Source organism: Antedon mediterranea, chromosome 10 (genome assembly GCF_964355755.1).
Source record: "Antedon mediterranea chromosome 10, ecAntMedi1.1, whole genome shotgun sequence".
NCBI classification, from domain to species: domain Eukaryota; kingdom Metazoa; phylum Echinodermata; class Crinoidea; order Comatulida; family Antedonidae; genus Antedon; species Antedon mediterranea.
The window spans coordinates 717,232-744,155 of record NC_092679.1 but is presented as its reverse complement, the minus strand read 5'-3'; the positions used below and the strand labels follow the sequence as shown (position 1 = coordinate 744,155).

General features: G+C 36.0%; 1 protein-coding gene across 2 annotated transcripts in view; it reads right to left on the bottom strand.

Moving 5' to 3' along the window:
- Position 1: 1 nt before the first annotated feature.
- LOC140060210 (usherin-like) overlaps positions 2 to 26,924 on the bottom strand; it is a 36,592-nt gene continuing 9,669 nt past the window's right edge. Inside the window, exons 17-61 of one of the 2 annotated variants that reach the window (XM_072106328.1) lie at positions 26,616 to 26,782; positions 25,998 to 26,142; positions 25,372 to 25,599; positions 24,812 to 25,090; positions 24,216 to 24,506; positions 23,760 to 23,914; positions 23,265 to 23,520; positions 22,625 to 22,909; positions 22,192 to 22,383; positions 21,847 to 21,957; positions 21,432 to 21,635; positions 20,745 to 21,031; positions 20,419 to 20,566; positions 19,824 to 20,138; positions 19,389 to 19,568; positions 18,958 to 19,108; positions 18,708 to 18,850; positions 18,382 to 18,518; positions 18,018 to 18,153; positions 17,618 to 17,914; positions 17,128 to 17,325; positions 16,753 to 16,968; positions 16,118 to 16,363; positions 15,627 to 15,839; positions 15,064 to 15,266; positions 14,661 to 14,866; positions 14,354 to 14,444; positions 13,799 to 14,078; positions 13,355 to 13,414; positions 12,521 to 12,708; positions 12,191 to 12,402; positions 11,335 to 11,480; positions 11,034 to 11,231; positions 10,455 to 10,609; positions 9,841 to 10,042; positions 9,272 to 9,379; positions 5,735 to 8,883; positions 5,375 to 5,494; positions 4,788 to 5,023; positions 3,437 to 3,654; positions 2,602 to 2,775; positions 2,301 to 2,381; positions 1,759 to 1,994; positions 1,386 to 1,598; positions 2 to 1,140 (exon numbers count right to left, since the gene is read on the bottom strand). In XM_072106328.1, the coding sequence (XP_071962429.1) occupies positions 1,057 to 1,140; positions 1,386 to 1,598; positions 1,759 to 1,994; positions 2,301 to 2,381; positions 2,602 to 2,775; positions 3,437 to 3,654; positions 4,788 to 5,023; positions 5,375 to 5,494; positions 5,735 to 8,883; positions 9,272 to 9,379; positions 9,841 to 10,042; positions 10,455 to 10,609; positions 11,034 to 11,231; positions 11,335 to 11,480; positions 12,191 to 12,402; positions 12,521 to 12,708; positions 13,355 to 13,414; positions 13,799 to 14,078; positions 14,354 to 14,444; positions 14,661 to 14,866; positions 15,064 to 15,266; positions 15,627 to 15,839; positions 16,118 to 16,363; positions 16,753 to 16,968; positions 17,128 to 17,325; positions 17,618 to 17,914; positions 18,018 to 18,153; positions 18,382 to 18,518; positions 18,708 to 18,850; positions 18,958 to 19,108; positions 19,389 to 19,568; positions 19,824 to 20,138; positions 20,419 to 20,566; positions 20,745 to 21,031; positions 21,432 to 21,635; positions 21,847 to 21,957; positions 22,192 to 22,383; positions 22,625 to 22,909; positions 23,265 to 23,520; positions 23,760 to 23,914; positions 24,216 to 24,506; positions 24,812 to 25,090; positions 25,372 to 25,599; positions 25,998 to 26,142; positions 26,616 to 26,782 (11,540 nt within the window). In that variant the 3' untranslated portion in view covers positions 2 to 1,056. The remainder of the gene's footprint in view (positions 1,141 to 1,385; positions 1,599 to 1,758; positions 1,995 to 2,300; positions 2,382 to 2,601; positions 2,776 to 3,436; positions 3,655 to 4,787; positions 5,024 to 5,374; positions 5,495 to 5,734; positions 8,884 to 9,271; positions 9,380 to 9,840; positions 10,043 to 10,454; positions 10,610 to 11,033; positions 11,232 to 11,334; positions 11,481 to 12,190; positions 12,403 to 12,520; positions 12,709 to 13,354; positions 13,415 to 13,798; positions 14,079 to 14,353; positions 14,445 to 14,660; positions 14,867 to 15,063; positions 15,267 to 15,626; positions 15,840 to 16,117; positions 16,364 to 16,752; positions 16,969 to 17,127; positions 17,326 to 17,617; positions 17,915 to 18,017; positions 18,154 to 18,381; positions 18,519 to 18,707; positions 18,851 to 18,957; positions 19,109 to 19,388; positions 19,569 to 19,823; positions 20,139 to 20,418; positions 20,567 to 20,744; positions 21,032 to 21,431; positions 21,636 to 21,846; positions 21,958 to 22,191; positions 22,384 to 22,624; positions 22,910 to 23,264; positions 23,521 to 23,759; positions 23,915 to 24,215; positions 24,507 to 24,811; positions 25,091 to 25,371; positions 25,600 to 25,997; positions 26,143 to 26,615; positions 26,783 to 26,924) is intronic. The other variant, XM_072106329.1, reaches the window with a different exon arrangement.

Sequence of the window (26,924 nt, the reverse complement as noted above, 5' to 3'; positions counted from 1 at the left end):
CTTTGTTTATACATTTTTTTAATCACTCATTTTATTCAAATACAAGAATGCTATTTATAAAAACGCACCCTTTTACCAGACCGTCCAATGTTGAAATATAAAAAAATTAAATAACTGAAATTAAAGATAAATTACTATTAAAACATCTTAATATATTTTATACCTTTTAAGAACATGGTGTGGACATTCGTCTGACCCATGTTTGTTCACACCTATACGCACACAAATGACGGAAATGAAAGGAATAATTCCTCAAATAACTTATTATATGGGAATGTAATGATATAGCGAATGTAATGATATAAGGAACAGTGGATATTGCAAAAGGACGGAATTATAGAAAAGCATTACAGTATTGGAGGGAATGTTTTATAAGTACATAATTCCTTTTTAATGTCGGACGGTTCTTTTATCTACATATTGCAGAGCGGACGGAAATTTATTAAACTAAATAAAAAGTTTTACAGTATTTTACATTAAAATTTAAAATACAGTTGTATAAAAATGTTGAACATTACAACAACAAATAGTACCAACTAATTTACAAGTATAAATACAGTAAATCAAGGTGTTTCTATATGTAATCTTAAAATCTATAAATTACATTTTAAAAAGTACTTGTATAAATAGGGAACAACCTACAACAATTTATGGCCTTTATGTTTAAAAGCATGTGTAAATGTAAAATGGGTGTGTATTTTGTAAAATCTACATGCATTCCTTTGCGGCGTATGGCGCCCCATACAAGGCTGCTTATTTGTGTGCTGATGGAAACTAGAAATTAGATAATTCATTAATTCTTAAAAGGACGGAAATAAAAATATTATAACATCAGCCCAATATAATGCACTTTCACATCAATTAAAAAATTAAAAATTATTTCAGCCAATAATTTACAAAATCCTATTTACTATAGCTATCAGTTAAAAAAAAACTAGTTAAAAACCATTTATTTCATATATTTACAAATTATTTTTATATGGTTCAACATGCACAAACACAAACACAATAAAAATATAAAATCACCCCAGGTGAAAACATTAATACATCAAAAGGTTAAAGGTGAGTGTCGGTAAACATAGTTTGTTCTTTAGTGTAGCTATACGGTTGACTGATGTGGGTCATGTTATCATCATCATACTGTGGAAATATAAAGACAAACAATTTTTTAAGAATGCAGTCAGGGGAAAATAGCAAAAGGCTTCCTACTTTCTTGGAGTTTTATCAGATAATCTCTATTGTTTTGACAACTCTTGTAACATGACCACAGTGCTGATTTTGCCATTTTCCCACAACTGAATGAGCTTATTTTAATTTAATAGAGAGTACAATACAGTGTATAAAAGTGATATTTTATCATTATTACTTAAAATTAATGCACTTACCAATCCACTGTCTGCTACTTGATTATCCCAGCCTGCGTCTTCTTCATCATCAAATTTAAAGAATTGTTTTTCGTCAAATATCTGACTTCCTCTATGACTGCGTGGTGTCTGTGGAGGCATCCCGACAAATGCTGGATTGTTATAACCTTTAAGACTGGCGTTGGTCAAGCTTCGTTGACTCACAGATCGACTGATTGCTTGGGGTATTGGGTCCTGTAAAACCAATACAATTAATTCAATTTTAAAATAGAAAATTTTGTAAATATGATATTATAAAATGTTTTATTTAAACTATACGTTTTTTCCAAGACATTGAAACCCCATAAAATTGACTGTTAATAAAATCTCTCAAATGGTTGATTGTTGCACTCACCATGATGCTCTCAGAGTGAGCGTAGTTACAGTTGTTGAAAGATGGGATGAGTAACCCTCGTTTTTGTCGTGGCGGTAACGGCTGTCTCTCACGCTCATAAGGTTTACGTGCTCCCATACGGTTCAAGCAGACAGCGATGAAAGCCAACAATAAAAATGCGACGAAGAGAACGACAAGAGCCAGGAACCAACCGGAGGAATACCAATCTTCATCTCCATTATCAATAGATTCCCCATCTGATAGTGGCAAAAAAGAAAGAAGAATGTAAACACTGCATAGATATGATTATTATTATTAACTCAAGCTCCTGTGAATTCTGTTTCGGCGAACTCTCATAGGAGAGCTACAAAGTTCTGGAGAACAGAGCAGTATAAATATTTCCTCAGCTTTTCTTTATTTTTTTGGTTATCTTAGATATGTTATGGATCATTTTTATGTGTAAAGGGCTTATAAACCTTGTATTAGGCGCTATATAAGACTACCATGATTATTATTATTATTAGTTTTATAATTATGAACAAAAATTGTAAAAGTAAACTTACTGATGCTGTTGACATCATATACTAAAGCGCCAGATGATACTTCACCTGTAGTTGTTCTGCATATTACAATAAATTCATATACTGAAAATATACAAAAATAACATTAAGCAATTTAAATAGCTGTATTATACTATTTAAGACACATCAACGCTTATTTGGTGCGCTCAGGTGTGAAAGGTGATGTCAAAGTTGTATGAGATTGATATCTGGCACTAAAATATGGTCGAAAATAATTATTCAACAAAAAATAAATGTTGCACTATCAGTTACTAAAAACATTACTTTATTTCAGTCTACTTACACTTTGCTGTGAGAGGGCGCTCAACAGTCGTTGCCACTCCACTGTAAACTTTGTCTCCATTTTCTGTGAGTACATACTCAACCAGTTTGCTGTTTAATATGAAGCTATTGGTCCATCCAATCACAAGATTTGAGGCATTTGTTTGAATGGTAAGATCTGACACATATACAGGTGCTGTAGAAATAAAAGTTTTACAATATATATATTTTAGTTTAGTAATTTAATACTCTGAAACAATAGGATTATGTAAGTAGCCAATGTAACACTTCGTATCAATTGTATCATCTTGTTATACTTTATGTTTAGAATATGTGACATATTCAATACCAGCTCTGAACTACTAACTAAGTAATAGATGCCTCTACTTTCTTCATATAATCTAATATATTATGGATTAATAGCTTAGATAGAGCAATAAAGAAGGTAAGTGCAACCAAGAATATTTTAAAACATTTCATATAAATAATAAAATATATATTTCTTTTCTAAGTATAGTATACATAAATGAATGCCAAAATAGTACTAGTAAATACCACAATTAAAAATCACTTTTCTATTCAGTAGAACTAATATTGAATGGCATGTGATACATAATTAACCAATGAAATGGCTAAAGCTCGGTCTACACTATCAAACTAGTTTTACAAAAAAAGTGTGATATACCCCCAAATATGGTAGTGATATGACATCATGTCCATATATAGGCACATCATATTTTTTTGTCACATAAAGTTTGATAGTGTAGACAGAGCTTAAGATGTGTGTGTTAACCAATCAAATGGCTAAGATGTGTGTTATAAGATAGCAAAATGAGAGACAAGAAACATAATGTTACCCTTTGCAGTAGTGATTCCAATCACAGATGGTGATTCTGCATTGCCTTCTGAATTATGAGCAAATACTTTGAACTCGTAGTTGGTGTATGGTTGCAGATTACTCAATGTGTAGTTAGTACTTGTTCCTTCGTAAGACTTACTAAGAGCAACTTCAGTGCATGATTGAGAAAACGGTTGAGAGGTCAAAGGGCAGGCTGGCCTAGAATACAATTCATATCTGCATAGAAAAGAAAAGTAGTTATATATTTTGTTTGTACTTTGATGAATGATAAAATTGTGTTAATATAGTTAGAAAGAATTTGGGATGTTTTCTGCAAATATGTTTCTGTGAGTATGATATGTTTCTGTGAGTATGATATGTTTCTGTGAGTATGATATGTTTCTGTGAGTATGATATGTTTCTGTGAGTATGATATGTTTCTGTGAGTATGATATGTTTCTGTGAGTATGATATGTTTCTGTGAGTATGATATGTTTCTGTGAGTATGATATGTTTCTGTGAGTATGATATGTTTCTGTGAGTATGATATGTTTCTGTGAGTATGATATGTTTCTGTGAGTATGATATGTGTCTGTGAGTATGATATGTGTCTGTGAGTATGATATGTGTCTGTGAGTATGATATGTGTCTGTGAGTATGATATGTGTCTGTGAGTATGATATGTTTCTGTGAGTATGATATGTTTCTGTGAGTATGATATGTTTCTGTGAGTATGATATGTTTCTGTGAGTATGATATGTTTCTGTGAGTATGATATGTTTCTGTGAGTATGATATGTTTCTGTGAGTAGGATATGTTTCTGTGAGTAGGATATGTTTCTGTGAGTATGATATGTTTCTGTGAGTATGATATGTTTCTGTGAGTATGATATGTTTCTGTGAGTATGATATGTTTCTGTGAGTATGATATGTTTCTGTGAGTATGATATGTTTCTGTGAGTATGATATGTTTCTGTGAGTATGATATGTTTCTGTGAGTATGATATGTTTCTGTGAGTATGATATGTTTCTGTGAGTATGATATGTTTCTGTGAGTATGATATGTTTCTGTGAGTATGATATGTTTCTGTGAGTATGATATGTTTCTGTGAGTATGATATGTTTCTGTGAGTATGATATGTTTCTGTGAGTATGATATGTTTCTGTGAGTATGATATGTTTCTGTGAGTATGATATGTTTCTGTGAGTATGTTTTGTCTCTTCTGAGTATGATGTACATTTTCGTGAGTATGTTAGTAACTCTGTACTTTTAGTGGTGATTGCCTCCTATAAATGTTTTTGAAAGAGTTTAGTTGATTTCAGTACTATTCTTGAACAGTTTTTACTATAGGAAATCTCTGACAAAAGTACCTTTCTATAATGCCATTGGTCTCTATGGGGTCTTGCCAAGATACCATGATAAAGTCAACTCCTTCCTTTACTATTACTGGTGCTGCTAGGCCTATTGGTATGGACTGCATGGTCTGCACATAGCCTGGATCACTGGTGGTGCAGCCCCTTGATGTGCATGCTTTCACGCTGTATGCGTAGTAGGTGAAAGGTTCAAGTCCTTCATCAGAATAGCTAGTTGACGTGGTTCTGGAAAGCTGAAACAAGAGTGAAATTATAGCAATTAAGGTTGAATAGTATGCAACTATTCTATAGGATACACTTGAGTGTAAACTTTAAGCCAACAAATGACATTGCAAGATATAAACATGTCATATAATTTTAAGATTGTCTGCATTTTCATTAAATGCCTTATGATATTGATTCTCACTCGTAATTTAGGTGGTATTGTACATGATAAATACCAACACTGAATATGCCATACAAAATATGAAGTACATATAGGATATGGATATACTGCTGTCTATTTTCTATTTGGTTTGTTGAAATCCTGTATTCAATGTAACAACTTCCATGGATATCAGCATTCATTTTAAATTAATACTTACCTCAGTTGAGTTCCTAATGACAGCATAGCTTGTAATGATTCCGTTTGGTTTTACGGGTTCTTGGATGTTTACTAGTAATGACATGGACGTTATCAGAGAAAATGTTGGTGGTTCCAAACCCTGCAGAAAACAAACAAAATCCTGATAGGTTAAGAATATTTATTCTAAGTGAAGAATTATTTAAAAATTTGAATGAATAAGTATGACATGTTGATATAAAGTTTGCGGTACACCATGTATATATAGTTCTGAAAAAAAAAGTCAAATCTCTCAATGTTTCGATCAATATACTTTGATCATCCTCAGGAGTAAGAATATAAGAATGATATAAAATGCCTCTTAAAATTTATGTTGACTTACCTCTGGTGGTGCTTCCAACATCCTCACTACTGCCCAAGAGCTTGTTACTTGTCCAGCAGTATTGAACGATGTCACTCTGTATTCATATTCCATATTTGGTTCTAATGTTGGATCTTCATCAATGTATGACAAAGTTGTCCCATTTTGTAAAAGGTATGTTTCTCCACGTCCTCCACTTGTTCTGAACACTTGCCGTCTTTGCAGCTGGTAGTACAATATGATACCATTTGGTTGTTGAGGAGGACCCCACTCAACTGATATACCACTAGCAATCCCATTTGAGTCAGCAAGAGGAGTTAAGCTTGGTGTTAATTGGCCTGATGGTGGATGTTCTAGAGTACGAGTGCTGGCTCTGTCGCTGAGAGCACAACCAGATTCTGTACAGGCTTTAATACGGAACTCATAAAGTGTGAAATAGAAAAGATTTCCGACAACATAACTAAACTGAAGACCAGAAAACGCAGTTGAACCATCTAAATAAAGAGTGTAGTTAAGGATATCGCCATTTGGATACAGTGGTGGTACCCATGTTGCACTGATTGATGTTGAGCCTAAGGCAGTGACTACAGGAGCCATAAGACCAGCTGGAGACGATGATGATGTTGTAATTACAGCAGGGCTGCTAACAGCAGTTCCTTCTCTGTTGAAAGCAGCAACTACATATGAATATTCCTGACCTGGAATAAGTCCACGACCACCATCGCCAAAGTCTGGGAATATCAAAGACAATCCACTGTAAACTAACCGCCCATCCCTGCGTAATTCATAATTAATGATCTCCCCGTTCGGATATAATGGAACGGTCCATGAGGCTTCAACAGCGGTAGCACTGAGTACTCGTAACGATGGTGGATTCATTTGCTGAGGGGACGCTTCAAATGGTCTGCCTAATGACGGCACACTTTCAGTACAACCACCTGATGTACATGCCACAACAGTGAAGGTATACTCTTGGTACGGAGTCAAAGAATTAACAACAGTCTCCAGGTCCAATCCTCTATACTGTTCTTGTCCGTCTACTTTTAATTCATATCGAATAATTTCTCCGTATCGAAGTGAAGGAACATTCCAAGAGACTTGAATAGCAGTGGAGCTTACGGTGACTAGAATTGGTGGGTCAACAAACACTGGTGCTGTTTCTAAGGTTCTGATAAATGTCCTGTCACTAGTTGTACAGCAACAAGCAGTACAAGCTCTTAGTGTATAATAGTACACAGTGTAGGCTTCTAAATCAGTGTCATTGGTCTTCAGAAACTCTGCAGGGAATGTAAATCGTGATGTCTCGTTCCTCTCCAGAACATAAACCTGTATGACACCATTTGGTTCTTCTGGTTCTGTCCACTGAATGATAAGAGACGTTGGGTTGTCCAAGATAAAATTGACAGAGGGTGGGTCAACGTAAGTTGGCGCCGCTTGATCAGTCTGTATGGAAACCCATCCACTGTCGGTTGATCCAATTGTGTTGTATGTTATGATCTTGTACTCGTATAGAGTGTGAGGTCGAAGTTGGGAATCCGTAAAAGCGTAGTCATCCGAGTCAGTGTTGTATTCTACATGAACAATATTTGTCTGTGTAAATGAACTATCATCTGTGTCACGTTTTCTACGTCGATTCAAAACTGATGACCTTCGAAGAATGTCATACCTTGTAATCGGACCATTGGGAGAAATTGGAGGCTCCCACGATAAGGTTACTTGTGTAGCATTGACAAATTCAATGGTTGGAGCACCTTGATTTTCTGGTAGCACTGCTGCTGTTACTACTGTTTGAGGTTCTCCTCTTCCACATCCAGCCCCTGTGCAAGCTTCCAAAATTAGAGTGTACTCCGTGTACGGCATCAGCCTACGGAAGACAAACTCTCTCTGAAGACCTGTATATATCGGCTCCGTTAAATAGATATCTTGGTATATATTATAAGCAAGAATGTTGCCATTCACTTGTCCAGGTTCGTTCCATCGAAGAATTAAATGAAGGCCATCGCTTCCTTTCTGTACGATAAACGATGGGATGGCAGCCGGTACGCCCTCTGCCGTTTTAACATTACCCCATGAACCTTTTCCTTCTCCAGCACTGTTCACAGCTACGAGACGCACCTGGTAAGATGTGTATGGAGCTAGGCCATAGAATGTTGCCTCTCGTATGATCCCTGCGACAGTAGCTGCAGTTTCAACAGGGTATGTCAGAGTTGGGTCAGTTGATACTTGTTGGTATTCAATCCTATAAGCTGTGATGACACCATTAGGTGTTGCCGGTTCGTTCCACTGAACCTTAACACCGTATGGACTGACTGCTTCCAATGCCAAAGGTCCTTGTACCCCTTGTGGTGGGGCTTCTAGGGTTCTGACAGCTGCCCAATCACTATCAATATACCCTAGGGAATTCTCGGCTCTGACTTTGTACTCGTACAGTGTAAAGGCTACAAGCTCTGGCGCAGCGTTGATAAAGGAAAGAGCTGATCCGACATACGAGAGAAACTCCTGACTCCTGCCATATGTACGACGGTATACTTGATAGTTGGTGATGATTCCATTTGGTTTGAGGGGTGGTTCCCATGTGACTTCAATAACTGATGGACCTGTTGCCTTTAAGTTTGGTGGTTCTTGATCTTGAGGACTTGCTTCCGATGTGGTGGCATATGCTTTTGGACCGTGACCACATCCGCCTTCGTTACAGGCCTGTACACGAACATTATACTGCGTATATGGATCTAGGCCAGTTATTAAGTACGAAAGTGTTTGACCAGAGAACTTTGTAAATTGGTCTGGCGATCCGCTCATGATAACAACTCCATACACCTGTATATTGCCATTAGGAAACAACGGTGTAGACCACGTAGCCCTAATCTGAGTTGAACTTAAGACGGAAAGCGTAGGAATCGGGATCCCTTCTGGGGTGCTTTGATGTGTCTGGACGACGTACTTGGAGCTGTTAGTAGCGCCTGCTGAAGTGGCTGCTTGCAGAATGTATTCATAACGCGTGTTTGGAGAGAGTCCATTGTCTATGTACATAAAGTCATTTCCTTCGTAAATGAGTTGATCTTGTCTGAAAAGCCTGTAGAGGGAGACCTCACCATTTGGAAATTCTGGCTCACTCCAATAAAGTTCCAATATTGTTGAACTCACTGTGACATGTACCGGAGGAGATAAACCTATGAAAGAAAAAGTATGCTTCATTACATTATGGTAACAAATAAACAGTTTAAAGCCTAATTTACTAAGACAAGCAGTAACGGTAATAAAAGACATAGAATCCATGTTATTCTTAATGAACATTTACACAAAACGCGGAGCGGATGGGTGGTTTCCGCTCAGGATAGATACATATTCTATGTGTGACAAGTTACGCGGTGTTAATTGGCCTTAAGTTGTAAAGACTGAAAACATTTAGATTACTGTTTGTGATCTTGTTCCCATCTCTGATTATGAGCACGAATGCAGAGATTAGAATAGAGAGTTCTACATTTCCCCATATTGAATTGTTTCCTTCTTCTCCCCCCATACATTGAGTCTCTCCACATGTTTCTATCAACTACTTACCATCTGGTATGCCCTCTAGCGTTGTACTAGTCACAGGATTACTAGCTGTGCAACCTGCTTCTGTACAAGCTTCTAAAGTGTATTCATACTGAGTGAATGGAGTTAAGTCTACAGAATGTGAAAAAAAAACAACCATTAGGATAAATTAGAAACTGTTTTCATTTATTTTATTTCCATAAAAATTAAATACAAAACTTAGACAAGGAACAAGAAATAAACAACACACACAACCAGGCAGAGACAAACACTATCTAGTAGGTCTCCTATTTATTCAATCAGTTGTATCTGGATCATGCTGTCAGTGAGTCTAAAACTCTGTTTACACTATCAAACTTTATGTGACAACAGAAATATGATGTGCCCATATATGACACCATATCACTACCATATTTGGGCACACATATTTTTGTCAAACTAGTTTGATAATGTAGACAGAGCTTTACATTTTTTGGATTGAATTGATTGTATCAAGTAAAGTAAGCACTTGTTTTGATGTGTTGATAAAAAAAGTACATAAACAAATGAATAGATATTGTGTCATCAATACAAACAAAATAGATGAAACATACCATTATGAATGTATTCAAATCTGTTGGGAGCTGTTACATAAATTGGTAACTCCACTCCAGTTAGGTAGATTTTATAGTCTTGTAGAACACCATTAGGAACGCTTGGTTCAACCCAGGTCACCCTCATGGACATTGAGCTTATTGGGGTAACCACAGGGTTAGATACACCCTCAGGCTTGGCTTGTAATGTAGCTGCTACCACCTGTATGGAAATAAGATAAAATAATGTAATTTGTTTGGTGGAATGTTATGAATATCCTGGTCATACACAATCATTCTAATTTTTGAAAATTAATCTGTAAACTCTTTCATTTGGATCCTAATATTATAAAAAAAATGTCTTTTTTGTTGATCCAATAGATCCAGGAAAACAAGTGGGGGACCAACATCAATGTCGCAGAAGAAAAACACAGTTCCCTAAAACACACCGAGGTGACAAATTGACCAGACTGTAAACAAGATCAACATTCTACGTGAGAAAGCAAACTGATTGTTTGCAAAACGTTGTTGTAAGTACCATTTTTAGTACTTTCAATCTATTGGATCAACAAAAAAGAACAATTTCTATTCTACAATATGTAAACTATTTAATAGGAAACAAAATGATAACTTACACTTTTACTGTCAGTGCATCCTACTCGCGTACAAGCACTCGCGATGTATGTGTAATGTTGGTAAGGTTGGATACCATTACGATCTGAAAATGAATTCCCAATACCTCGGTAGATTTCAATTCCATCTCGTCTGATGATGTAAGATGTAATGACACCTAAGAGAAAAAATGTGATTATTATTTTTTCTGTTTCTCAAATTAAAAAAAAGTTTAAGAAATTGCAAGAAATAAAATTATCATTAAGGCCAATTTATACAGACAAGCGGTAATGGTAAGCGGAATACCGCATAGCTTGTCCCACGTAGAATCTATCCTGAGTGGAAACCGCCCGTCCATTCCGCCTTTTATAAGGAATAACATTGATTCTATATTTTTATTACCGTTACCGCTTGTCTGTGTAAATTGGCCTTTAAGATATAGGGGGTCATCTTAGTGCATGATAAGAGAGAAAATGATAATCATAATAATGTGTTTGATAGTTTCTCACATTCTCTATTATTCTACATCAACAAAACTTTTCAGCTTATTCATATTTGAAAAAAACCCCGAAAAACTAGGAAATACTAAAAACTAAAATTACCGTTAGGATAAAGAGGGTCATCCCAGTTCAGCATGATAGTGTCCAATACACCAGGTAGGATCGTAGCAGTGGGAGGTTGTACACCACTTGGAATAGCTTCTTCAGTTGTAGCGTTTGCATAATCACTGGTATAGCTACCTGCACTGTTGTAAACAGCTACTGAGTATTGATAGGTAATGTATGGTGATAGGCCTTGATCTAAAACATAAGAAACACATTTTATTAACAATTTCATCACCAAATGTTCATGTTTTATCATTACATCATTCATTTAAATAATTTATATGAAAGTGAAACTTACCAAAAAAAGTGTATGTAGTTGGTCCACCTTCGTAGATCGTGTCAAGGGTTGAAGGGCAAACACCGCCCTGGACTGGTATGTAAATATCATCTAAATATTGATCATCTACAGTGCCACATATATTCAGGTTTGTGTCAAAGTCACATCTGAAAAGAAAATAAAACAATTTAATGTTACATACCATAGATTGTTTTGGTTCAGAGAAAACATCATATCAATAATAAAAACAACTAGAGGGTACTCCGAGAGTACAAACCTCCGCCTACTGTAAAATTCCCCTACATAAAATGCCCCCTGAATATTTTTTTTTTACATTTTTTTTTATTAGTTCTAAGTGTAAATATGTTAACTGCACACTATAAAGTTGTGGATGACAGTGTGGTGTAATAGTTATGTATCCAGCCTCTCACAGTTGAGATCGCTGGTTCAAGTCCCACTGAGGTTTTTTTTTTTTTTTTTTTAATTTCTTTTTTGTTTGTTTTTTGTGGACCTTGATCTTTGACCCTGACCATTCAAAATTTAACCACAATTATATGATGTGTCATTGATCACTGTGGCTAAGTTTGGTGAGAATCCGATAAAAACTGTGGTCTCTAGGCAGTAAAATAGTTTTTTGTTAGTTGTGACCTTGACCTATGACCTTTTCCCCTCAAATTCGAACTCATCCGAGCTTTTGGAGCATAGATCATTGTTGCCAAATTTGGTGAGAATCGGATAAAAACTGTGGCCTCCAGGCTGTTCACAGAAACACACACAAACACACACACAAACATACATGGGTGAAAACATAACCTCCTTGGCGGAGGTAATAATAACAATAAAAATTAATTTTAAATAAGAAGATTGAGTAGTTTACCTGTTACAATAAGCAGAGAATGCCTGGCTAACGGGACAGATGGTTCCTGATGCACAGTTACCCCTGGCAGTTGTGCTACGGTCTGCACAAATGTGTGTAGCTTGATTGTAGCCAATCCCATTGCAGCATGAATGAGTGTTTGGGATTACCTCTAAGTTACAACACTGCTCATTGGCTGAAAGTTTCTCATCAAGATTTACATAAACATGTGCCTAAAAATTAAAAATTTGAATATTGTAATTATGACCAAGGGCCCAATAAACAAACATTTGAAATATTTATATATTTAATTAAACTGTTACTACCACTGATATAAGCACTTGTACTTACTTTCTCTTGTCCCTCACTGTTGGTACAACAAAGCATGTTGTCTGCATTTTCGTAAACATTATTGCAACATGTTTTTGAGGGGTCAAGGGTGTAAGTCCGAACATTGTCCCCCGTACCGCAACAAACTTGATTCACACTAATAATAGTTGAACCACAGCAGTGGGCATTGAAGCCATCATAAAAAGTACCTGTTGTTGAAGAAAGGGGATATATATAGAATTAGGAAGAGTTAAAGTTGGCACAGCAGTCTCATATAATCAACATATAACAGACTATTACTAGAGAAAATGAAAACATTTTAGATGATTTGGAAAGATGATTAAGATTAGTATCATTAACACAAATAATTAGTATTAATAGTTAGTTTATATTGATGTGTCATGTAAAGTTTTTGGAAGTGTTCACTGTAAATTATTCTGTTTACACAAAAAATAAATCACATGATTTAGGTATAAATGATCCACTAAAAAGCAAATACATTTAGGCAAAAAAAAAATAAAAATTTACTGTTATTTAGTAAAATTACAAATTACTCTTAAACTAAAAAATCTACTAAACTAAAAATGTTGAAATTAGATTAGTATGCGATTATTATTAGTATAAATTATTTAGGTAATTATTACCATAACACGTGACAAGTGAACACAATTGACACACACAAGATGAAATTAAAAACCACACTTCAACTGATAAATCAAATAATTAAAAATGTTGCAATTAGTATGTAATTATTATTATATAAATTACTTCAATAATCATGGTACAGTATTACCATCACACAAGTGACACACACAAGAAGAAATTACAAAACAAAGCGACAGAAATGACATTTACCCTCAAAAGAAACATAAGTGGCATCACAGCACAAACCCTGCTGACTATCAAAAAATGCGCCTGAAAATCAACCACACACATTAAAATCAAATACATAAACTTATTTCATCTTTTGTACAACAAACTTGTAATTTCATAAACTTGCTTCACTTACAATATAAGATTTAACATCAAAGAGAAACATTTCCAATTATAACAATTAAATTAATTAAGCAAAACAATTTCCAATATACAGGTACATAGACTTTTGTTGGGTACAAAATAAACATCAAATACATTATGAATTTAAACACATAGACATTTATAAATAAATATTTCACTTTTAAACAAAACATAAAATAAACATGAACAAAGCTGTAACAAAAAAAACAATTGAACCAAAAATTGAAAAAAAAAACACATAGTAAACTGTAAATAAACTGAGTTTTAAAATAGTTTGTTTACCTCCGCAACATATCTGAGGGCCATTAGCAGCATACGGTATCCCCCCACAACACGTGTCCCCAGCCCCTATTTCAATCCTATCCTCGTCAGGATCAGCGCAGCAAATCTGACTGGGTAACACCGCCACATACTGACCATTACAGCATTGGTAGTTAGACTGAGCTGGCCGGAATTGACCACCACAGCAGACGTCCGTTGGGTTCGTTCTTGCTGTCAGGTAGTTGCTTTCACAACATTCAAATCCAATTTGGAAGTCATACAGCTCACCACTGCAGCATACCTTAATACAAAATCAAACATATTCTCCTAAGTCTTAATATATACAAGCATTTTTATGCTAAGTATTAGTTTAATTTTCTGTTGTTAATTCCTACTTTACATCCACAGACTGAACGTTAATTTGCATATTTAACAGGTGTAGGTTTTCGTGTTTGTTTAGCATTTCTTTGTGTTTTGTTAAGTGTATCTATAGCACACATAGAGCATGCAATAATTAATTACTGGCAGGCATGTATTTACAAAGCTCAATTTTTAAATAATTTTTAAATGTCTAACCTTGTTTCCAGAGTAGCACTGGGACCCACATATACTTTCAGAAACTCCACATTCAATATAGTGACACACCTTTTCAGCAACCTCTTCCCCTCTAAAAATAATAAAAAAGATGACATTTAAAAAAAAAACATTTGAAATTGTACACTATTGGTGCACAAAATATTTATTATCATTATGTTTTAATATCATAACAGAGGACATAAAACATTAATGTTAATGTTACTAATAAAAATCAATGCATAAAATAAACTTAAGTACGGTATATGCAAATAAGTAGACAGAAGAAAGTAACACAAAATGAACTTACGTATCACAAGGTCTTAGAGATCGTCGAAAGAGGGCGTACTTTGTAATAATTCCATTTGGTTGACTAGGTTCAGCCCAGTTGATATCTATAGTATCGTCACCAAGAACACGCAAGTTTGGGGGCGCTAATCCCATCGGTAGAGCTTCAGTGGTAGTGGTCTGAGCAGCTGGGCTTCGCAGACAATCATAGATAGTACACACTTCAACCTGTAAATAAATTTATCATCATTAATGCTAACTAAAGTTTAAAAATCACCACTTCAAAAGCTCTGTCTACACTATCAAACTTTATGTGACAAACAAATGTGATGTGCCCATCACTACTATATTTGGGCACATCACACTTTTTTGTCAAACTAGTCTGGTAGTGTAGACAGAGCTTTAAACACAAACTATAGATTTACCTGAATAGAGTAAACTGTGTATGGTTCCAAGTCAAAGAGAACATGTGACATTGTTGTAGGAGGCACACTTGCCACATTCAGACCGTCAACATACACATTGTAGGCTTGAATGTCTCCATTAGGAGTGCTTGGTTCGGTCCAGATGACCCTCAATGAGGTTGAACTTATCACATGAATTGTTGGAATGTCAAAGCCTTCTGGAGCTGCAAAAAGAAATAATATTTGCCCTTATATAGAATTTTAATATTTGTTACATTTGTATTTTATCCTCTAGGTGTCCATTACCCATTTTATCATATTTTATTATTTGATTGTTTCTTTTTATGGTGTCTATTTTTGTTTGTGACAAGCAAGAAGCTTTTCGAGTCAAAGTGCTTACAAAAATCTAAATTGAACATCCTTGTTTTTAATTAACAATCAAGCCCTATATAAGTTATTGTAAAACATTGCTTGAAATTCTGACTAAATGTACACATAAACTTGTCTAAAACTGCCAAAACAAAAGACAACATCAGAGACACTCTCAGCCAAAATTCAATAATAACTGTAATACTATATTTTACCTCCATCTAACGTTTCCACAGTCACTGGTCCACTGCTGACATTGTAAGCACCATTGTAGATTACTATTCTGAATTCATAGTATGAATTAGGTTGTAGTCCAGTAATTACTGCAGCATTAGTTGCAGGTGGATAACTTGTACTCTGTTCTTCACTACTTGCAGTGTTGAACACAACAAAATATTCTACAACATCTCCTTGCAACTGTGATACAGCTATTTGAGATGAATGGAAGAAAAGTTAAATAAATGGCGTAAAATCCGATGAAAGTAAATTTAAAAGGTCAATTGAGTAATCTTTATTTTTCACACAAAATTCATAACAATAAATATTAAAAGAAGTAAAAACTACAATAAAGTATGAAAAACAAGATTACCACAAGCAAGCAAAAGCTGGCACCTTTAAATTGTTTTATCAATAAGCATTCACAGAGGATAATTTGATAATTAATGATAATCATAAATTTACTATTAGCATTAAAAAAGAAACTTACATGGTGTGGTCCAGTTCACCAAAACACTAATATGGTCAAGGGCTTCAGCTATGATGGTACCTCCTGTTTGTGGTACCCCAGCAAGGGTTGTGACCTCAGGGGAGGGGTCACTGATCATAGAACCATAATCATTGTAAACTGTGACTCTGTACTGATAGGTGGAGTAGGTTGGTAGACCAGTGTTTTGGAATGATGTGTCAACTGTGCTGGTTATCAGCTCCCAGAAACCAATGCCAGTTACAACACCTAAAATAATAAAAGTAAACATTATTAAATGAATGTTTTAAGTTTAACGTTAGTTTGAGGCACTTTGGTCTTACTGTAGTATAGACAGTGCAGTATGAATTCTTTTGAACTGTCTTCAGCTGTGTCTACACTATCAAACTAGTTTGACAAAAAAAGTGTGATGTACATGCTCAAATATGGTAGTGGTATGACATCATCGTGTCCATATATGGGCACATCACATTTTTTTGTCACATAAAGTTTGATAGTGTAGACAGAGCTTTAGCTTCCTCCTAGTAGGATTGTAGTAGTTTGCACACTTAAGATATTTTTATCTTCTACATAAGATGAAATATATGAAAGAATATAAGCCTATCACTGATATATAAAATCTAATAATTAAGACATACCTGTAGCTAGTGGTTCTCTAATCTTCATTCTTGCTAGTTCATATCTGATGCTAGGCCCATTAGGCCTGCTTGGAGGATCCCAAAGAATAGAAATGTAGTTTTGAGTTATCGGAGTGACATTCGGTGGTTCCTGTCCCTGAGGGAAGGTGGGGTCTGTTCTGGCTCTTGCTGGGTTACTCTCACTACACCCACCAATAGTACATGCCTCAATTGTTACTGTGAAAAAATACAAGTTTAATGATTAAGATATCTATACACTACATTTCAGAGAAATTTCTAAGGTTTAATGGTATAGCAATCAAATCTCAAATATACAATTAACCCTATTCTTAATATATTTTTCTAACAATAGAATGTATTATTTCATCATTTTACCTGAATACTCTGTATATGGCACAAGGTTAATGACCTCGTAGGATGTAACGTTAGCATAAGGAACAGGTACACGTGGGTTTGGCATCTTGATAGTATAGCTGATGATGTCACCGTTGCTTTGCACAGGAGTTGACCATGATACAAGGATAGACTCTGGCCCTGTCACTGTTAGTATTGGCGTTGCTATGCCACCAGGAGCTGTAATGATTTTCGATTGTGATGATTGAATAAGATATAATTGTTAAACTATATGTGCCTATTTCATCATCAGCATCACAGACAATGGGTTAGGTGCAGGAAACGATAATAAAAAGTGACGTGGAGGCAAATTTTGCAATAAAAGAGATTCTCTCTATGGTTAGAAAGGACAGAATTACATTGTTTGAAGATTTGCATGGCGATATCAACAAAGGCAGAATTATACATTTAAATTTCAGTAGCATACTCCTACATAAAATATACCAATTATAATTTTTCAATAGATACATACGAGCAGCCCTTGTGGTGACCACTGCCCATTGGCTTGAAGTGCTTCCGGCAACATTTGACACCACCACTCTGTACTCATACGTCGTAAATGGACTGATGGCTGCTGATTGGTCCACATAAGTAAATGGTCCATCTCGATTGACTGATACCACTGTAGTGATGGCAGCAAAACCCTGATGGCGCCGCTCGAGTATGTAACCAGTTAACACACCATTTGGATTGGTCGGTTCTTCCCAGGTGATCACGATAGAGGTTGGTGTTTCTGAGAGCAGGGTTGGTGGATCTTGGCCGCTTGGTGCTAATGAAAAAAAATTATTTAGAAAATAATTAACATTATTATTAGTATAGTGATAGGCAACAGAATTTTCAAAAATCTTATAATGTAGTTGATGATTACTTACCCGCTGCTGGTGTGGTGTATGTAACAGAATTAGGACTGGAAGTACAACCCGCACTATTACACATCTCAACACGGAATACATAATCAGTAAACGCTTCTAAGTCTGTTGCTAAGTATTCAGTTACCGTGCCATCCACCTGGAAAATGCAAAACACATCATTTAAAAACAACACAATAAAAATCTGTTCTGTTATCTTTCCTTATTTCTAATAATTTAAAAGTGAAAGTTATTTTGATGAAAATACTGTAAGTATAGTAATAAGTTCAACTTATGATGGACCATGCATACATCTACTCAGCATATACATTCTTAGTACAGTAATTAGTCAAACCTATTTTCAAGTATACAGTATACATTTACTCACCACATCCCTGTATTGGTTGTTTTGGTATATCCTGGTCTGTGTAATAATGCCATTAGGCCTGTCAGCTAGCTGCCATGTGACTTGTAGAGTATTTCCATCAATGACCGTTGCCATGGGTGGATCAATAGGTCCAGGAGCTATTGAAAAAAAACACAATATTAAGAAATCCTGTCAAAACTATTCAATGCAGTTTAATAAAGAACTTTCTGGTTTATGTTCAGTAATGTTTACTAACAGTAGAAAATCAGAAACCATATGACAATGCAATTATTTTTAGCCACAGCCATTAATTTTCTAATTTAAAAAGCAACAATTGATTAACTTACTGTCTTCCATGGTAAATGTAGAGGTCCAATCACTCTCAGTTTGTCCAAAGCCATTGTTAGCAATCAACTTAAAGTCGTACTCAGTGTATGGAGTTAGCGTGGACTTAATAAAGCTGTTCACACTTGTAGGGCTTGTAAACAATCTAAGCATGAAAAAGAAAATATTTGATGTTATTCGTTTATTAGAATAAGTATAGTTTTGGAACAATGATATGGATATTATTACAGAATTATGTGTTTGATTACTTACTCTTCTTGTAGGCCTGGTTGTTGTGTTGGTCTGAAAAGAAGCTGAAATAATGCTTGACCGGGTGCATTATTCCTGCCAGGTGATGTCCACACAGCTTGGATAGATGTAGGGCCTAGAGCAGTCAAGACTGGTGGAAACACACCATCGGGACCTGAGGTAAATAAGATTAATTTTACTTAACATTGCAAAATTAATTCATACTCTATTGATATTGAAGATATCAACACTATCTAGTAGGTCTCCTATTTATTCAATTAGTTACTGTATCTTAAGCCCTGTCTACACTATCAAACTTTATGTGAAAAAAAAATGTGATGTGCCCATATATCACTACCATATTTGTGCACATCACACTTGTGTTGTCAAACTAGTTTGATAGTGTAGACAGAGCTTTAAACAGTCAATGTTGTCAAATATGGAACGGCACTCACTTCCAGCCGGCATGGTTGCTGGTTCCGTGTTACTGGTCAGACTTCCCTCTGAATTTCTTCCTTCAACCTGAATGTTGTATGTGGTGTATGGAATCAATCCTTCAATTAGGACCGGTGTAACTGATTCAGTCCCATTGTAGAGTGTTCTTGTTGTAGTGTATGTGTTGTAATTTCCAGTTTCTAGATAATACAAGAAAGATTAGTGAAATAAAGTTTGTGACACACCATGTGTTTGAAAAGAGAAATGTTGTTATGCTTCTAGAGCAAATGTTGATATATTCTTAACTTTACTTTAGTTCCATTTTGCAAACTCATTGTGTTCCACAAACGTTACTAGTTATTCATTAGCAAACATTTCAACAGACAATATAAACTTTTTAATGTTCCTTGCTAAAAGACATTCATTTGTAGATTTAAAATAGAGCTACTTCATACCTGTGGATATGTAGAAGAGGCCAGTAAACAACACCTGATAAATCATGACACCATTAGGCTGAGCAGGTTCAGTCCACTGAGCAGACACAGATCTTGAAGTCACTACACCCACCGTTAACGATATGCTACCAACAGGGGCAGCTTCTGCAGTACGTGCTCTAGTCTCTGGACCTATTGAGCATCCTTTACCTGTACATGCTTCTACACGTAAGATATGTAGACTGTAGGGTAGCAAATTGGAGATGACACGTGTCATTGCTGTCCCATTTTGAATCACGATGTTGTTCTGGTATAATGCATAGCTCACAATGAATCCTGCAAAAATGGAGATTAATTATTAATTTATAATTAATTAAGAGATTAAGAACGATCACAATTGGTTCATCATACACTTCTCTTCTTTGTTTTGTAGGTGTCATCTACTCTAACTAGAATGCCAATATACTTAGAAGTATTATATCAATCAGTAATATGCTTTTTGCATGACACTGCTTAGTTGGTTCAATCCTGATATACCTGACAGGTTGTGACGAATATGTCAAATCTCTAGAGGGAGGGGACAAAGAGGATATAATATTTCTATTAAAATACTCACCGTTTGGTTGTTCAGGTTCAGTCCACACCACATTCAAAGCGTAAGGGCTAAGAGCTGTTACAGTTGGTGCTGGCACTCCCTCTGGTATGCTTTCATGTGTTACTGCTACACTTGGAGCACTGTTTGTACATCCTCCAGCATTACATGCCTAAAATACCAAGAAATGAAAATAGCTCAAGTTGGATACTTAAATGTATGTTTTACTCACAAGTTTGTAGGGGCCCTCATGAGAAAATCCTTTGCTTCTAGTGCGGGCCCCGTTATTATTGTTATAAACAAATGAAATGTGTATGAATGAATGTGTACTTAAATAATGTGTTACTTACTGCTAAAGTGACATAATATGTAGTTCCCGGTGTAAGATCAGTAATGATGTAATCTAGAAATAATGCTGTACTATTATAGATCTCATCACCAAGGCTAAACGACTGAGTAGATAAAAACAAGACATAACGCTCTAAGACACCGTTAGGCTGTACTGGTGATGTCCATTGAGCCTCAATAAGTCTAGGGCCTCTGACAAACAACGTAGGGGGATTGACATCGGACGGTGGAAGCTGAGCTGTTGAGAGTCTGACCACTGGACTTTGACCGCATCCAACACTGGTGCAAGCTATATAGAAATTGAATACAATTATTACTGTATCTGTGATTACTATTGTACTATATATTAAGCCGATTTTCCACTAGGCAAATTATCTTGTGGGAATCGAAAGGGTCAGCTTTTATATGCATGTATGTTGTTGTATCCATCTTCAAAATCCCACTCTATGCATGTGTATAAGCTGATGCTTTCGATTCGTGCAAACAGATTCGCCTAGTGGGAAATCAGCCTTTACAAACTACTAGTATATTACTATGCTTTTCACTTCAACATCGTAGGCTTTGTGACTTGGGTACTTAATGTTTGTTAAATTACCAATTACAATATATTACATGTGCATACTTTCTAAACTAAGGACTTGGTTATCATCTTGCAGCTTAGACAGAAGGGTGGTCAGCTAGTCATTTACCTGTTACGTAGAAGTCATAGCCTGTAAAGATACTGAGACCACGAACTGTGAACGATCTAACAAGTCCTTGATAGAGGGCGACATTGTTCATGTAAAGCTGATAACGAGCAACTAAACCATTGGGCTGCTCAGGCTCATCCCAACCAACTGTTATTGAAGATCCAGTAGCAGCTAGTGCCATAGGTGGGCTTACTCCCTCTGGAGCTGTAGCAAAAATGAAAAACAAAATCATTGTAAATTTAATTTGTTTAACTAAAAATATTACTCCAGTTTTACTAACAAATATTAATAAAAGATGGTTGTAGCATAACAACTGAAATGTTGAGAATTTTCAACCATACTACTACTACATACTACTCATTTTTATACTACAAAAACAAACAAATATTAAAAAGATATAACATTTCACACCCACCTTCTTCTTTTGTAGCTATACTGACTGGTAGACTTTCTGTACATCCTCCCTCTGTACAAGCTGTAAGTGTTATTCTGTAGTTGGTGAAAGGTATTACTCCTGTGATGTTTCCTGAATTAAGAACAAAAAGAAGCAAAGCTTTAAAAATTGAAAAAGTACAATTTGGCAGATTTGTTTGTTCAATTCTGACTGGTTCAAACTGGCAGTACTTCTTTAGCATCATGTAGTGGTTAGTTGGAGACTGAGAATGAAATCAAAGTTTACTATACAGCAATTCGTTGCATAATAGTAATATAAGACACGATACTATTTCATACATCAAAGTGCTGATGGAATAAAACCTACCAATATATTCCTGCGGTGACGTGTCAACGAAGAATGCAACAACATTGGGTAATTCTGGTTGATCATTGTTATAAGCTGTCAGGATGTACTGAACAAGAACGCCGTTGTTCCCAGATGGACGGATCCAGCGGACTCGAATAACGTAGCCAGTTATTGACTCGGGATCAAGTGGTGGAGAAACACCCACAGGAGCTACAAAATTAAAGAGAGTAGTTTGAGTTAATATATCACCAGTTAATATATCACCAGTTAATATATCACCAGTTAATATATCACCAGTTATTGCTGATGTTAAAATACATCTTTCATTTTGAATGAACTCCAAACAATTTCCTGAAAAGTAGGTCTTAGTTCGTCCATCTTATGTTTTTTAGATGTTATCTACCACTATCGTAGGTCGTGACCTGGATATTATAAAATGTTTAATATTTACCTCCTTCTCTTGACCTAGCTCTTGACCATTCACTGGTCGTTGAACCCGCTTCGTTGTATGACACAACACGGTACATGTATTCAGTGTACGAGTCTAAGCCTGTATCGTATGACGTACGTTCTATTCCAGAGTATACATCAACAATGGTAGGCATCGTGCAGAAGGAGGAAGTTGAAGTGATAGAAGGGCAGCCATCGAGGTTGACATTCAAGATATCAGTTGCTTCTGATTGGAGGTTAACTATGTTACTGTTGATGGCCATGTTCTGAAAACATCCTCCAAACCCTAAAGAAACAAGACAAGAAATGTAACAATTAATTAAGTATTAATTAAATATTTTATTTCACATACATAATCTCTCCCTCTATTTGGGCAAATTGCTAAAAATAACCATAATCGAATTCATTCACTATCCTTCTCAAAGGTGGTAATCCTGTTCACAAGACAAACATATACACAAGATGCTCTACATAAAACAAAGTCTTATTACAAGTCTTTGGGAGTGGAGTTGTAATTTGTCATTAGAAATTAGAAAAATCCATATGACAGTACTTGAACCCAGGACCCTTGGATTGGTAGCCAAGCATCATAACCATCAAGCCACAACTCCACAATCATGAATAGTGTGCAAGACACATACCAGATTGGGTATTGATATCAGTACTTGCAGCCTCTGCTGCGTCAGATCCTAGAGGCAGTCCTCCAATGAACAGTTCAGATGTAACACCCAATATTCCTGAGCCTATATCTCTGGTGTCTGCTGTTCCATCTTGGATGGTCAATGATAGCAGGTTTCCAGCTCTGTGAATGGTGACCGTATTCCACTGTCCACTACAAAGAGTTGATGAAGTGGCTGATAGTAAAGTGGACACGCCTGCACCTCCAAATACTTGAAGCTGGTATTAAAAAGAGAAACATTAGTCAGCAGAAACGAAAAGACATTGTGGCAAGAGAGTATGGATTGACGCTTGGATTGTATTGATTAATTCTGTTACAGTACTGTTGTCCCAAAGCTCTGTCTACACTATAAAACTTTTGAAAACATAGCTTTAGTGAGGTGCTTCTTGTGTTTAATTAAGCATTACGCCAGGAGACGATACTAAGCATGCTAGACATAAACTTAAGTAAACAATACCTGCATGTTTTCAAAGACAAGTTGGAGGCTGAGGTAAGCACCATTTGTACCATAAGAAAAGAGTAACATTGCTGAGTACATCGTGGTACGGAACTCAAATTGGATGAAGAAGTTGGTTCCACTTGACAGAGGATCTGAAGGTATAGCTACATAACCTAGTGAAAGAAAATAAAACAATCCAATTAACATTGTCACTATTAATAGTCACCATCTTCACATCAACACCTCCTTACCCCCACCAGCATTCTCACCACTAACAGCAACATTGAAAATATAGACCCTAACTCAAACTTAAACTAAAGCTTGTCTACACTATCAAACTTTATGTAACAAAAAAATGTGATATGCCCATATATAGACACGATGATGTCATATCACTATCATATTTAGGCTGCTATCACTACCATATTTGGGCACATCACACGTATTTGTCAAACTAGAGCTTTATGATCTTACCTCCCCCAAGGAAGTGTACCCCTGTATCCAAATTTGTTGGGCATCCTTCCCAGGTAGGTACCACTTGGTACGTCTCAATTGCATCTGACCAATCCAATGCCTGCCAGACCTCTGTTGGTACGTGCTGCTGTTCAATTTGGATGTTTTTTATGCAACCAACTAAACTGGATTTGACTACTTCCGTGTCTCCTGTATCGGTACGGATAATGTTGAAATCATTCGGTAGTCTTCCAATGAATACGCTATCGCTAATACCAATTATAGTCGAGGATGTTGATGACAGTGCAGTCCCTGAAAATATTATAGTTGTTGTATAATTAATGATTTTAGTATTAAAGCAAGATATGAAGCCTATCAAACATGGGTTTAATTGGAGGAAATCTATTTTGAAACATAATTATAATTTTGATATAAAGTTTGAGGTACACCACATATATTAGTTCTGAATAGAACTGTTGAGTTTCTCGACGTTTCGATCAATATGCTTTGATCGTCCTTAGGAGTGAGAATGCAGAAATTCCAGAAAACTGGGAATATAAGTGGAATAGGGTGGGACTTGGCTGAAAGCTAGAAACAATAGCAAGTTCAATAATCACCTGTGTATATTTGATCCACTGTAATGTATCCACGTGCACCATCTCTAGTGACCTTCAAATGATGCCAGGTATTATCATCATAAACACGACCTCCATCATTTGTTGGCGTCACGCCAACAGCGCCACCTTGAGGGTCAAACAGAAACCATGGTCTACCGTCTCTAAGCTGGATAACAATGTATTCTGCTTGTTCGTCTCTAGAGACAGCAAAAAGAAGCAGGGCGCTGACAGGTTGAGAGTAAGGAGTTGGGCGACCAATGCGGAACTCTAATTCAATACCTGCAAAGATCAGAAAACATAATTAATCCTTTATTATATATATAAATATATATATATAGTACATTAGATTCACACTGATGAAGGGCTAGTGTTGCCCAAAAGCTCTGCAATTTTGTCTGGATGTTTTACTTTATCGTTTTGATTTAACTATTTGCTTATTTTATTTGTATCTCCATTGAGATCCAGTTAGTGTTAGTTTTTTTTTTTCATTTTTTTCAGTAATTTGCCTTTGGATGTATATTAAATTCACATACATATTTGTACATTATTAATTTACTAACCTGTGTATGCAGATGTTGGTATCAAAGAGCCTGTAAACTTATAGTAACCACCACCAGAGAACCTTGACCCCATCTCAACTACTGGGGGCGGGCTGTTTAACGAGGCCTCCATACGTTGTAAATTGTAACTAGCTAGTGGTCCATTCTGTATGGTTGGAGGCAACCAGCTTGCCCTGATGGAGGTGACGTTATACCCATCTGCTGAGGGTGCCTCTTGGTTTTCTGGTGCTGTAAGACAAACGTATTTTTAAATCAATACAGACTCCAAAGAATATTGTACAAATTGAATTATTATAGTATTTTACATTTTGATATATTTGAACCCAATTGGACATGTTCAAGACTCAACAGTGCCCCCTTAAAATGGTATATTATATACAACCCCTCGTTCCTTTCACAGGAAAAAAGGGGTGCCAAATAAGGGGTTCTATGGCCATATTCACCATTCACACTTAGGCTAAGGGAAATACCCTTAAGATTAAGAAAATCTCCTATCTAATTGAATACAATTTAAGGTAAATACTTAAATATTTATTGAGTTAAGTGAAATACTTAATATTTAAGGGAAGTATCTCACTTAAGTGTGACTGGTGAATACGGCCACATGTGTATAATATATTACTTACCATCTGGTAATGTATTCCCACTCCCTCTTGCACTTGTAACACACCCTACACTGTTGCAGGCTTCTACTGCAAACTCATGGCTTGAGTATGGCTCCAAATTAGTTACAATGAAATTTGTCACGTAGCCTGGCCCAGCATAAATCAACTGAAAGAGTACATTCACATGGATAATGTACAATAACTCAATTATTTTGTTATACTGTATATATACAGTATAATAATGTGTAATGTGTATAGGAAAATGATGATGATATATTCTCCCAATACCAGCCTCTCTGAAAACTGGAAACTTTCTTGAGGTCCAAAAGGTCCCAAAATTCATTTTTACTATTGGAAACACATTCCAAATACTAGCCTTTTGCAAAAACCAGACATGTTAGGTCAGAAGAAATTGGGAGAGTGGACATGGCAAGTTGTCATCATGGACAGATGAATGGGCGGTGTTTGGTGACAGTACTCGACGCGAAGGAGAGGAGTAAAGTTGTGGTATGTGTCGTCCACACCTGTACGCAATTCAGCCAGTAGGCTGCAAGTCACAGGTTATTCCCCCCATTTACATGAATATTATTAACAATTAATTCTGAAATATCTGTTTTAGACAGACAAATTATATTTTACCTGAGTGGACTCTGGAGGAGCAAATGGATCAAGAGATTGGAGAAATTGGTAAAGTGTGTATTGTATTATCGCTCCTCTCGCTTGGTCACGTGAGGGCGGTATCCATGACACGTTGAGGTCTGTACTGCTGATGCCAACAACGATTGGAGATGACATCGAAAGTGGAACTGAAACAGAAATCAACAAGTTGAGCATATTCTACTTAATATATTGAATTGAATGATAAATTATAAAAGTGAAAATGATATATAGCCACCTTAACCTCTGCATTATGTTATGGTTATAGGCCAATGACCTACAGCTATCATA